The sequence below is a fragment of the Eretmochelys imbricata genome, chromosome 9, assembly GCF_965152235.1.
Source record: "Eretmochelys imbricata isolate rEreImb1 chromosome 9, rEreImb1.hap1, whole genome shotgun sequence".
Taxonomy (NCBI): Eukaryota; Metazoa; Chordata; order Testudines; family Cheloniidae; genus Eretmochelys; species Eretmochelys imbricata.
In genome coordinates, this window is record NC_135580.1 from 77,028,577 (window position 1) to 77,042,656 (window position 14,080).

General features: G+C 46.0%; 1 protein-coding gene across 2 annotated transcripts; it reads right to left on the reverse strand.

The window, feature by feature from the left end:
* Positions 1–621: 621 nt before the first annotated feature.
* On the reverse strand, positions 622–13,597 carry IGBP1 (immunoglobulin binding protein 1). Of its 2 annotated transcripts, none has more exons than XM_077826451.1 (6): positions 13,393–13,597; positions 11,580–11,891; positions 8,125–8,320; positions 6,592–6,674; positions 3,384–3,496; positions 622–1,151 (listed from the first exon to the last, which is right to left on the reverse strand). In XM_077826451.1, exons 1-6 carry the CDS (start codon positions 13,581–13,583, stop codon positions 1,006–1,008), a joined length of 1,041 nt encoding a protein of 346 aa, XP_077682577.1. In that variant the 5' UTR covers positions 13,584–13,597; the 3' UTR covers positions 622–1,005. The 2 variants fall into 2 exon arrangements, with proteins under 2 accessions (XP_077682577.1, XP_077682575.1); XM_077826449.1 differs by having other exon boundaries at positions 622–1,154.
* Positions 13,598–14,080: the final 483 nt, after the last annotated feature.

A 14,080-nucleotide genomic window follows, 5' to 3' on the forward strand; every position in this document is an offset into this window, starting at 1 on the left:
TTGACGAACTGCCTAGAATTTCCCTTTAATATCACCTCATTTCTTAGTTCTGGTAGCCCCGTAAGTAGTTCTGGTCTCTCCTTGATATTTACCTTTATTTCAGTTATTGGTCAGAAGTGGGTCACAAGACACAAGCAGCTCTTTTGTATTCTCTAGAGAAGTGTTATAGCCACACAAAGTCTCCATTTTAAATTTAAATGGAGACTGCGGCAGTGCTGGAGGCTGAAATCCCTACTGTGGCAGTTGTATTGAGTCTATTACCATCATTTAAAGCCAGTGTCCTTGAGACATCTTGCCTGTATTACACAGAAAGACAGCATTTCTGTTAGCCACCTGGGGAAGAATAAAGATGTTGGACACTGGAAGCAGCGCCATCATCTGCTGGCTGCGCAGGAGGCCCTCTTTGTAACTACAGCCCTTCACAAAAGATGAATCATATGTTTGCGAACTCCTGCTTCAGAGCCTCAACTGATCACTTGCCCCTACAAACTGTTGTCTAAACTCTCACTTCCCATACTGTCCACCTGTCTGCCACTGTCCAGGGCCCTGGAAGGGCACACCAGCATGATAAAGAAACACGGGCAGAGGATGGGACCAGAGCAAGAGACTTTATGTGAAGGATTAAGCAGCACAAGAAAATTTATTCTTTTAAAAATAGAGAAAAATAAATACAGCCATCACCAATACAAAGAGCCACTTTCAAATTAATAGACTTTTGCTTAACAACTCCTCCCTCTAATTAAGAGGATCAGGGAAGTTTTGTTCTGATCCCTCAAGTAAAGGCCCCCCACTTGATGAAGCTTTGCCACATCACCATCACTCCATGACAAGCGCGCATTCTGATATTTAATGTAAATCGAGACAAACTGTCCTGTTCACTCCCCTTCCATAGGTGACATCCAGCAGAAACCAAGGACCTCCCTGCATAGGTACAGCTATATATTCCTGCTATATCATGGAGTGCATTCATTTGAGACTCTCCTGCCCTACTCATCCCTTTGACAGTCAGCCCATGTTCTTTCGGTTGCCATATCCCCTTGGGTGTGTGTCTTTCCAGTCCTCCCAGCCTCGAGCTTTCCGTAGAGTTTCCTCATCATCCTCTTCCACCTTCTTCTCCTGCTGCTCTTTCTGCAGCTCCTCTTCATCAAGATCTGCTGATGGTCAAGAAAAAGAGTAAGCTACCACACAGGGAGATGGAAACAAAGGAGTTCTCTGTAGTGATGTCTCCTGGAATATGATCTTTAAGAACAAAGGACTTGCCATATGGGATCATCCTAATGGTTCATCTAGATTGGTAGCCTGTCTGTTTCAGAGAAAGGTGCAAGAAAGTCCGCAGTGGTCAATTATGAAACAACATACCATAGGGAAAGTTTCTTTCTAACCCCCCTCAGTTAATAGCTGACTTATGCCCTGAAGCACAAAGGCTTATATCCTTTCTGTTCTTCTACTCAAATATAACTGTGGATATACTCATTCATTTAAGTGTCTAATCCTTGTTTTAATCCTGTGAGGCTCTTACTTAAGAGATGATGTGGCAGGGAGTTCCAGTGGTTAATTATGTTAAAAAACAAACACAAAAAAAGTATTTCCTTGCCAGTTTAGTATATTACTTTAATTTATTTGCAGTAGTGCCTACAGTCCAGGGCCTTATGATGCTAGTCATTTCACCAATTTACAGATAATTTCTTTGGCGCTGGGACGATCTTTCACTTTCATTAAGTGTTCCCTGTTTTTGTATTACGAGAATGGGTCTTCCCATTTACCTTTTACTTTCTTTGTATTTTGGGTTTTGTTTTTAAGTAACCGTCATAGCCTCTTTTATTTATCTCTTCTCTAAACTGCACTGTGTACCTTTTCAAATAGAGGTCTCTCCAAAACTTTTCATCACTTTCGTTGCCCATATACAGACCCTTTGATTTCTGGACAGCCCATCTCAAAAAAGATAGAATAAGAGTGTTCAGTTTTGATTTAAGAGAAGGTGTGCCTTGATTTATATTACGGCAATATGTTTTCAGTATTATTCTCCATCCCACTCTATACATTCTATCACTGTTTGCTTTTTGGACTGCTGCTGCATATTGAACAGGTGTTTTCATTGTGAGGTCTGCAGTGACACTCAAATACCTTTCTTGAGTGGTTACAGTTAATTAAGAACCCAGTTCTATGCATGATGATGAGTTCAAATGATTCCTTCTGAGGCACACTAGCTTACGTTTTCCAACACTCATCTGCCATCGTGTTGCTCATTCAGCTAGGTTTGTTAGGTTCCTCTGAACCCCACAGCGATCGATCCTGGGGCCGGTTTTGTTCAATATCTGTATCAATGATCTGGATGATGGGATTAATTGCACCCTCAGCAAGTTCACAGATGACACTAAGATGGGGGGGAGAGGTAGATATGCTGGAGAGTAGGGATAGGGTCCAGAGTGACCTAGACAAATTGGAGGATTGGGCCAAAAGAAAACTGATGAGGTTGAACAAGGACAAGTGCAGAGTCCTGCATTTAGGAAGGAAGAATCCCATACACTGCTACAGGCTGGGGACCGACTGGCTAAGCAGCAGTTCTGCAGAAAAGGACCTGGGGATTACAGTGGACGAGAAGCTGGATATGAGTCAGCAGTGTGCCCTCGTTGCCAAGAAGGACAACGGCATATTTGGCTGTATTAGCAGGAGCATTGCCAGCAGATCGAAGGAAGTTATTATTCCCCTCTATTTGGCACTGGTGAGGCCACATCTGGAGTATTGTGTCCAGTTTTGGTCCCCCCACTACAAAAGGGATGTAGACAAATTGGAGAGAGTCCAGCAGAGGGCAACGAAAATGATTAGGGGGCTGGGGCACACGACTTACGAGGAGAGGCCGAGGGAACTGAGGTTATTTAGTCTGCAGAACAGAAGAGTGAGGGGGGATTTGATAGCAGCCTTCAACTACCTGAAGGGGGGGTTCTAAAGGCAATGGAGCTAGGCTGTTCTCAGTGGTGGCAGATGACAGAACAAGAAGCAATGGTCTCAAGTTGCAGTGGGGGAGGTCTAGGTTGGATATTAGGAAACACTATTTCACTAGGAGGGTGGTGAAGCACTGGACTAGGTTACCTAGGGAGGTGGTGGAATCTCCATCCTTAGAGGTTTTTAAGGCCCAGCTTGACAAAGCCTTGGCTGGGCTGATTTAGTTGGTGTTGGTCCTGCTTTGAGCAGGGGATTGGACTAGATGACCTCCTGAGGTCTCTTCCAACCCTATTATTCTATGATTATGTTTATCTGGTTATTTTATAATAGTGTAGAATTATTGTTTCAACCAATTTTCCTGGCACTGCAATAATGCATACTGGTTTGTGATTCCTAGGATCATTAGCACCCACATTTACATTTTCCTTACTGCTCCATACCTGCTGTTGTCTGTGGTATGCCTTTATCGGGAAAGAGGTCCTGTTTACAGCGCTGTTCATACCAATCATTTACTGTCATCGTCGCCAGGCTAGGATAGCCGGCTCCTAACACCCTGTAGGAAGAAATAGATAGTTAACATCCAGATCATTGATACAGATGTTGAACAAAACCGGCCCCTAGTATCATTGAACAAAAATCTCTTCCCTTATGATGCTGCAGTGCACAGAATATCATCTGCCTGGCTGATGCTCTCCCCACAAAGTGACTGCATTTCAGGGGCGGTAGCTAATAAATTTGCAACACTGTGTGAGATCTTCCTGTATGAGGAGCACTTGAAACATGAAATTATTATAAAAATGATAAGATGAGCTTAGGTCCATGCACATATCGAACTAATAAGACTGGCCCCAGAATGACATCCTCAGAAGATAGTTAAGGACTTCAGAACAGAATGCCTTAAAATTTCATCCCTGCACACACTCCTTTTCTAGTCAAAGATCTCTGCGTTGTCTAGTTAAACCAGCACAAATCATTCCAGTTTCTCCACAGACTTGACAGCCAGAGTTTATAGTCTGATCCTTGCATTCAGGGTCTTTATTCTGGATCCTTTGTGAATATTAGAGATTCTTCTATCCCTCCTCAGAGCAAACTCCTTTCAGTTTTCTTGTAAATGAACGTTAAGTCCCACCAAGGAACTGTGTTCTGGAGTCCCACAGAAAGAGACAGAAGGGCCAGACAAGGCCACTTCGGTCATCACTCAGAACTTTATGAATCCTTCCCACCAGCATCTCATCGTCCCTGATCTTGATTCTGCAAGTACAGTGCCTCAGCCACCTTCTCAATGAGTCTGTTCCACTAACAAATTACTCTGATTTAGCTTTGATTCCATAGCTTCTGGCCATGGCTGCTTGCCCTACCATCTTCTGAGAGTGTGAACTCACAGCCTTGCTTTAAACTGCTCCCCAGAGAATATTTTAGACTCTCATCCAGTCCGCTGAAGATGTTTCTGTTTCTACAATATACTCTCTGTTCCCCTCCAGCCTGCTCTTACTTTCTTCAGGCTCTTGGTCTGACAATATCCCAGGACTACTGAATCCTTATTGCTTCTGCTCCTTATTAGGCTCATCGGTCAAAGTCAGGGTGTAACCAATGCAGTCTCCTGCTCCTTTTAGCTCAGTTCCATTTATTTGGCTTATTCATTTTTGTATCTAATGGCCATAAGGAAGATCTGGCAACAATCCATTTTATTTACTCTATCAGTCAGTGCAGAACACAGATTTGGGTGCTTTCATTGATTTCCCCTTCCTACAATCTTCCCATTTAGTAACTTTACACGCATACCCTTCCGTCTCCTAGATCGCCTGCTGTATTGTGTCACTGCCCCATCAAAACAATTTAAGATCACCAGGAAAAGCAAAGGGGCAAACCCCAACCTCTGGAAACATTTTTCTCCTTTTTTAATTGTCCCCCTCAAATTGGGCATTACAGTACTATTGCTATAAGGCTAGAAATGTCTCTTCCTCCATTTCCGGTCTTGCTCTGTCCCACAACATGCAGTGTGGCCTTGTGGGGTCCTTTATCAAAAAGGATAGGGAAAAGGCAAACTGGTCGCATACTGCACTTTGCCATCTTCTAAGGGAGAGCTACTTCTAGCCTGGAGTCTGCCACTATGGCTTAATCCATATACACACATCTGTGAACTCTGGATAGATGATGTTATTCTGCACAAGTAGTTGCAATCAACACCTCCTCTGGGGACTTGGGGCTCTCAGCAGTTGCAGTTCAAGTCACTAATGGCTAGGAACTTCTAATGTGTGTTATGATACACATACCTACTTTGGGACACGTTACATTTATCTTGTAATGCTGTGCGGGACATAAACATGGTTTGTACTGGAACTAATGTATTTATATAGAGTTCAAGCCTACAGCAATTTGTTCTCCAGTAACCTGACATCCACGGAGATCATCCCAGAAGTCTAAAAGAGAGAGACCTGCTCAGCTCTTAGGACCCTTGAAGTAGCATCAATTCACCCCAAAGGGTATGGATGGAGAACACCCCTACATGCTTGCTGTAGAACACGAAGCAACTAGGAACCAAGCTCAGAATTCACAGTCCTTTACTTAGCTAAGTAAACACATTCTAAGATCCCAACAAAAGCCTAGGCACAGGATGGTGACAAAAGACTTGGCAACCATACTCCTTCCAATACAATTAACTGGTATGTATACAAATATAAAACCCTGAACCCATTCAGTGCACTTCCTGTTAACAGCTAGAATTAAGGAGTTATGTGTGTTTCTCAAAAAACACAGCAGACCTCTCTAGTAGATAACATCTTATGCTTCACTACCAAGTTTGTTTATTTTGACTATATGACAGTCTTTTCCTGAGTCTGTCCATCAGTCTACTGGGAGACTGCTTCTGAAGTCACAGCTTTCACTGTTTCTAACACATTGACACTTCACATTAGAGACTGACACTGACAAACTACACCAGAATTACCCAGATCCTTTGAGCACAAACATGCACCTCACTCCTAGGGACAGATCCAAGATCTCAAGGTTTGCAGGAGTAAAATTTTCTTTAAATACAGGACGAGAAGGGACTGTAACAAAGGTGAAGCAAAGAGCAGCACTGTGGGCCAACTCAGACTGCCTTCCTTCTTTCCTTTCTTGGCTCTGTTTCAAGCCCTAGATTGGGAAAGGAAGTGCTAAGAGACCCTCTGCTCGAGTAGTAACATTGATGCAGGTATGACATATTGAGGGCTCAGAGAGGGGCAAAGGAAGCCTTGCCAGGTGGGAACTCTCCCCAGTTAACCAAATATAAAGAAAACAGACCACAGATATGGTGGTACTCTTGGATCAGTGTACTCCACAGAGAGATGCTGCTAAGATGATCTTCTCTTCCTCCTCACCAGGAGAAGGGGGCATACGACAGCATATTGGAGCATGCTGGTAGAGGAGAATTAAGAAAAGGAAAAGCGGGAGGAGGTATCTTACAGGCTCCAGACCCACCACATACAATAAAAGCCATCCTGATGTGGTGCAGGTCTTGAAGAAGTACTTCCTTTGGACATGAAAGAATGCCCTGAGCCCAGCTTAGCCTTTTGTAAACACATTCCAAGCAGCACTATGCTCACTACTTCCAGGAAAACGGAGCCATATGACAGAGATTGCATCTAACATTATTATGGTGCAACATACTTAGCCTGCATGGCGTCCCGGGTGAGAACGAAAGGTTTCATTGCAGTCCTGGGACGCTGAGCAGTCTGAGGAGGTGCTGAAGCCTTGAGATGGGAAACAAAGGCAAACAGATTTACCTTCAGAATAACCTCCCCTGCATCCCCCTTCATGTCCTCTAGTGCAGAGCATGAGAAGAGTCCCACCTCTGCAGTCAGAGAAACGTATGGAGGGTAGGTCTACACTGCAGCTGGGAGGTCTGATTCCCAGCGTGGAGACACAGACTTGTGCTAGCTCTGTTTGAGCTAGCGTGCTAAAAACAGCAGTGTGGATGTTGTGGCACAGGCAGCGGCTTGGGCTTTCTGCCCGAGTCCAAGCCCACCTGACCCCCAGGTCGAAGTTCAGATGGCTAGCCTGAGCCACCATCCATTCTGCAATGACCAAACTGCTGTTTTTAGCATACTTGCTCGAGCAGATCAAGAGACCTATCTGCTCGGCGGACTTATCCACCGGCGCTGGGGATCACACACCAGCTGCAGTGTAGACATACCATGAGTCTGACAAGTTCCAGCCTTAACCCATGCGACGCCATAAATTTCTTATGTGAGCGTCAGCATGTGACGGCACTCCCCTGTGCCTCAGGCACTCCAGTCCTGGATGAAAGCAAGAAGCTGATAAAACATGAGGCAGCTGCAGTTGAGCTAGACTAACCTGTAGGAAGAAACGAGAACCGTTATTTCTCCCAGGGACCAAACACGGCACATCTGCCACTCAGTAAATCCTGTCATGAGCAATAATTCTATCACCTCAGAGCACTGCAGATGAGCAGAGCGCTGTCACCCCAGCTGACAGTGCTACAGGGACAGGTCACTGAAGTGCACAAAACAAGTCTATGTCTCAAATAAATCTGGAATATTTTATGCAGTACCCATTTAATGTGTTTCTAATTCTAACCAGCAGACATTTTAAGTGAACAGCACAAAGCCTGAACTCTTGAAAGCATCATACAGAACGATGCTACAGCAGTCACATGTTGCTGAAGGGGCTTTTACTGTTCAACAGGGTCACTCCTTTCAGACAGCACCTGGACATTCTGAAAGCCAAGACTGCATGCTTAAAAGCTCACTGGATTATTATTTTAACTGTTGCAGATTATTTTAAGAGTGAGTGTCTGACAATCTGGCATAGTGTAGGGAAATTGCTGGGGCAGGTTTGCCCTAGCAGTCCTTAGTGTACTGCAAGTCTGATGTGCAACACACTGCTATTTCAAGCCTTGACTGCCCACAACTAGAAAAGGTCATGCCAGATTTGGTCCTGGTTTGTTAATACAGACAAATATTCATGAGGCATTAAACAGAGGCCCCTCCATTCATTCCACTTGTGATCTATGTAGGATTTTAACCCATGACTTCACTTATGAAAGTACCCTAAGCTCTGCCACTGAAACAATCTGATAATCTTTTGTTTTGTTTCAGTCTCACCAATGTCCATCATCAACTGCCATTGTACACAAAACCTACAAGCCCCATACCCCACGACATATCCCAAATCTCATACCTGTTTTAGTGCATTCCTTCCTCTCAAAATCACTATTTCCTGGTCAATGCTCTCGATTTCCTCCAGGCTTGTAGTGATCCACTTCTGGATTTGCAACAGGTAGAATTCCCGTATCTGTTCCTCCTCCACCTGGCCACTCTCCACAAAAGCTTTCATTGAGGCCAACCTATTCTCCACCTCCTTCTTCTGCTTATATCTGCCTCAGGGAGGGAGAGATAGGACCATTTAAAGAACCTCTTTCAAACAACTTTTTAACAGATGGTACTCTGACACAGCTGACTGTAGAGCAAAGAGTGTTCAGGAGGTTGTCTTAGGATGGATCACATGCATCTGATGAAGTGAGCTGTAGCTCACGAAAGCTCATGCTCAAATAAATTGGTTAGTCTCTAAGGTGCCACAAGTACTCCTTTTCTTTTTGCGAATACAGACTAACACGGCTGTTACTCTGAAACCTGTCACATTTTATTAGAGAAATTACCTTTTGGAACAAGTACCTCTGAAGTTCAGAATTAGAATACATCCCAACAGAACTACAGCAGCGGCTTACAGGGAAAAAAGTAATATATTTCAATACAAGTCAGCACCTTACGACCAGCGGCAAAGAGCCCCACAAACTACAGTTGGAGAACCCTGACATGGAGTACAAGGACATTCTTCCTAGGCTAATCAGCATCCAGTAGGTGAATTTATCTTCTTGACTAAAGGCCTTCCCTTTCCCTTGTAAGGTACTGAGAATATATAAACAGTCACATGCATATAGCTCAATAGAAGAGGGAAATCTGCTACAGTCTCCCTTTCCCCTCCCCTTCACTTTGTCTGGGTTTTGATCCTTCTTTGATGCATCAGCTCAAGTTTAGATTATAAGCTCTTTGAAGCAAGCATGGGATCTTCACCTGTCTTGGTGAGGTGTCTTATACAATTTTGGGAACTGAAAAAAATATACCAAAGGGGAGTTTTTGATGGCTAATTACTGCAGTGTGGGTAAGAACAGATTTGGCTGCAGGTATCTCCACTTTGCTGTTGAATAAGATATGTTTCAAACAAGAGGCTGGCTGAGATCCCAAGAAGCCTGCTGGCCATTAACAGAAACCAGAGATACAATTTTAAAGTGGTTCTGGTGCCATCTTCAGGAAATTAGCTCTTTAAAGAGAAAAGTCAGGCTGACAGGATGTGTGAATAACTGCAAATAAGGGAGTACATAACACCCAGGAGCTTCTGCGACAATTGCCACCATTGGTACCTGGTGGAAAAAACAAATAGAAAAAACCACCCACAGTGCATAAAATATTCCAGTAAGGGTCATTTGGTTTTTCCTCAAGTAAATTTTATTATGGTAGAAGCTGGGCTAAAGCGACCTATGCATAGAATAGATAGTGCACTGGCAGAGGCAATGAGTTTCCCCCACACAACACAACCAATACTCCTAATGGAGGGATCACCTGAAGGAAAGGGGCACTTGAACCTCATGACCTAAAATCTTTAGTGCCCCTGCTGAGACCACCAACATGAGAGCTAATCAGACCCTTCTTAAGAAATAAAGATGTCAGAGGGGATCCTATAGGATGCAGTAATTCCTAGCTAGACAGAGATCTGGGCTTCAAAGTCTGAATCCTTGAGTTCAAAGTGCAAAAGGACACGTGAACTAGAAAACAGGGAGCTGTTTTATTACTTTATGGGATTATTATTTAAATCAGATATGCTTCTCAGGCTAGCCCCTTATGCCCAGTTTCAGTGATTAACAAACTCAGCTAGGGAATCCTTTCTGGGGTCATCAGAATAAAACATTAAGAACGAAGGAGAGGGAAACTAAGGGGGTTGGAAGGGCAGATCATTCAGGAGAATCTCTTACAAAATTCAATACTGAGGGGCTGGAGAAGCATAATGCTAAGCAACAGAAGGACCAGACCGCCAGCTTCCCTCCTGGAGCATTACAGGGGAAGTGACCCCATCCTAGCCTACCTTAATACTTTGAAGTAGGGCAGTCCTCTTCAAATAAGTTACTCCAAGGACACCACATGTTTTATTACTACTCCCAAGACACTAGAATTCTACCACATTCCTACCAGTTACTGTTGAGGGCCTCCATGCACTTGGGGTGATGGAGGGCGAGGGGGAAGAGGTGGTAGGAACACGCAGGCCAGAGATGTATTGCTGAATCCACATAAGAAAATCTTTCCCAGTTTGTGTGAACTATTCTTGTCTTTATCCAAGTAAACGTGATTCCTCATTGCTGACATCAAGCCAATGGAAATCCCCAACTTCCCAAATCAGAGAACAGACTGCAGGTTGCCCTTGAACAGAATCTACGGAGAAGATGTCACCATTTTTCCCCAATATGCATACTGTTGCCAGCTACCTTGATCTCATAGCAAGATGTGACCTTATTTGTACATTATACATTATACAACATGAAAAGTAGGTATTGTTTAAATTGTTGTACTAAAGCTTATGCTGAAGAAGAGGTAGCAGTACTGAGGACTTTGATAAGTGTATGGTGTTTTTCCTATCACAGTAAAAAGGCTTTGGAGACCATTGGATCGGCGAAATGATACTATTTTACCATCCCAAATCCATTTCTCTTAGAATATGAACACTTTGGGGCTGGGACCATGTGTTTGTATTTGTACAGTGCCCAACAGCACCCAACAGGGGCCTTTGGGCGCTACTACAATACAATAACATTCTAAGGTTGAAATAGAGGAGGGGTGGCCAAACCATGGCTCGTGAGCGACATGTGGCTCTTTTCCAAGCCCCCAACAACCATTCTCCACCTACCAGACCGGGGGGTGGGCTGAGAAGAGCTTGGGATCTCTGCCTTGACATGGGGTAGGAGCTTCTGCCCAGCGGGAATGGCGGTCTTGGGGCTTCAGCCCCACAGTGTGCACCTGCCGGGGCTCAGGGCTTCAGCAGAAGCAGGACCAAAAACCCAAGCTCTAGCAGGGGTGCCCCAGCTCTTGAACTTCTGAAGATTGTCGTATGCAGCTCAGCGGGTCAGTAAGTTTGGCCACCCCTGGAATAGTGGCTCTGGTAATATTTCTCTTCCTCTCATTTACAACTTTAGGCTCCAATCTGGTAAATATTACACAAATAGTCCCTCTCTGTGCAAGATGGGGTCTCAGTTACCCGAGTGATTACAACTACTGAATAGAAGTTGTAATCAACATGCCTATTAATGAATGCTGTACTAAATCAAGGGCTCTCCTGCCCAGGGAGAAATTAATAGTATTAAATGATACCTATAGTGAATACCTTGAAAACTAGAACGCATGTATTTAATAAATGGATGATGAAAAACTGTTTTTTCACTTTATTTACAATTCAAACTATTCCCTTTATCATTTTATATTCATTTCTATAATATCATACTGTACATTTTGTACTGTGAAATATTCTACTTTTCCACCCCTTATTTTGTATCTGCAACTGCTTTAATCAGAAAAAAAAGACAGACCTACCTTTCAATTTTTGCTTGTCTATTAGATGCCATGGCCAGCAGACTGGCCTCTCTGCCAGATGGGCCAGCCCCCGAAAGACTTTCCGTAGACTCATTTTCATTAGGACTCCCTGGTGTTGGTGGAAGGTGGAACTTGCCAATCTGGTAGTTCTTGCAGAGCGTCAGGAAGTCCATGAAGTGGGCACGAGCAATCTGCACATGCTCCAGCCGCTTGCTGAGATTGACCTGTTTCAGGGTGAGGGCTCCCAACAAAGCAGGTAACAGCAGATACTTCAGGTCAGCAGATGCAATCTCCTCCAGGTCTTCATTTTGGCTGAAAGAGAAATAAGATCTTCCTGTACCTCTGCCCCACTGGGTTCACGCCTATGGCATGAATAGGAAGAGCTGTAATCTTCACATTTCTGCAATGGTGGGGAGGACCAAAAGGAAGGGATGGATGGAACACATTTCCTCAGAGGAAGACAGCTCCTGGAGTGCAAGCTCTGAAGCGCAAGCTCTGAAGCCTTGTCTAAACTAGGAGAAAAGATGGGTTTTTAAAATGTGTTAGCTAATATTTTATATCACCATAGCTTTTATCTTAGCCTAGACAAGGCCCCAGATAGAGCTATAATACTCACAACATACAATGCTCTTTAGCAATTGGTTTGGGTCTTTCTGCATCACCATATTCTATGGATTGTTATGCACTCCTAAAACAGCTGTAGACCGGCCCATTGATTAATAGGGGCCAGTTTTAATTCTCTAACTTGATCTCTTGTTAACAGGACCAGCAAGGAAATAGAACTTAGGTGATGGAACACTTCATGCCACTATAAAGCAATCCCTTTGACAGACCAAGCTGCAGAACTGATGGGCAATGAAAGCCAATGCCCCTCATCTGCAAGGTGTGGCTACATTACATGGTAGTTTCTCCACTGGGAGGGACTCTGAAAACTAAAATAGTATAAAACTAGTATGTAGCTTTTTGCTTCTCTATCAAGAATGTTGTCCATTTGTTAAAAATATTGCACTTGAAGTTGAGCAAATATAGATGTATTACAATTCTGCACAAAGCCTATCTGTTCTGACACTCTTTGAAATGCTTCTTCACCTTCTGTAAAATGTAACCACCAAACTGTGCCTCAGAGGTGGCAGCGGCAGGCAGGAGGGTGGGGTCTTTTTCACCTACCACAAACACTATTTCTGGGATTTTCATTCATACCCGCTGCTTGGAAACTGTATTTACAGGAGAAGCAGGATTCAGTGATCCAAACATTGGGAATCCCAGATCCTAACCAAAGCTCTGCTGTTAACTCTCCATGATCTTGCCTATATTAGCGATATTTTACAAACCCTTCCCTCTGCTGAAGACACCAGTTCAGGTTCCTAACCACGGCCGGATCCCCGGTGTAAGGGAGCTGCTGCCTACTTGGGACATTTTAAGATCTGGGAAGGGTCCAGAGGGGTTTTAAATACGCGCGGCCTGTCTACACCTGCGCTTCCAGCGCCGACAGCAGGCCCCGAGACCGACCGCCCGGCCAGCCCAAGCCACGTGCAGCAGGCTCGTCCCCCGAGTGCGCGGACCGAGGTGGCCCGATTACTTGGTCCGGCCCGCAGAGCCCGGGGCTGGGCGCCCGAGGAAAGGGGGGCGGGGCCGGCCGCCCAAGGGAGGGAGGGGGGGCGGCAGAGCCCGGGGAAAGGGGGGCGGGGCCGGCCGCCCAGGGGAGGGAGGGGGCGGCGGCAGAGCCCGGGGAAAGGGGGGCGGGGGCGGGCGCCCAGGGGAGGGGGCGCGGCCCGAAGCCTCCGCCCCCCGGAGGAGCAGCTCGGCCGCGCACCTGAACAGGTCGAGCTGCGCTACGCCGCGGGCTGCCTGCTGCAGGAGGTCGAGCCCCCGCCGGACCTTGTCCTGGAGCGCCGGGGCCCCCGAGGAGGGCTCGGTACTGGCCTCCACCTCGTCGAGGAGCTGCCAGCCTGACTCCAGCAGTTCGGAGAGCCGCGGCGGCGTCTCCGCTGTCCCCGCCGCCATCTTGGGAAGGGATGCGGTGCCCACGCGCAACTACTTCCGGGGCCGGGAGTGGCACAGCAGCGCCCGGCCGCCATATTAGTAGAGGCAACCCTTAAGTTCAGCGCCCGGACGCCATCTTGGTTGGCGAAAGAAGCGTGTTGCGCGGAGGCGGCGGGGCCTGGGGCAGACCCGGGAGAGTCTCCTCTTGGGCGGGGAGCTCGGGGCACCCCCCTGTTGATGTTCCTGCCTCTGGCACCAAGAGCGGCCTACACCGCGCAGAGGCCGAACGGCAGGCGCTGAGCCTGGGCTCCAGGTGTTGCCGGCGGGGGTGCCTCGGGATCAGCCCTGCAGACAGCGTGATTTACTCCCAGCGTGGCAGGACGCCTGGGTTCCCTGGCCAGCTGTGCCCGGGCTGGGGTGTGCCACAGACGTGTTGATTCTCCTGGCCGACGCTGTGCCTCAATCTTGGTATTTGTAAAATGAGGACAATGCTCACCCGTCTTGGTATGTGCGTGAAC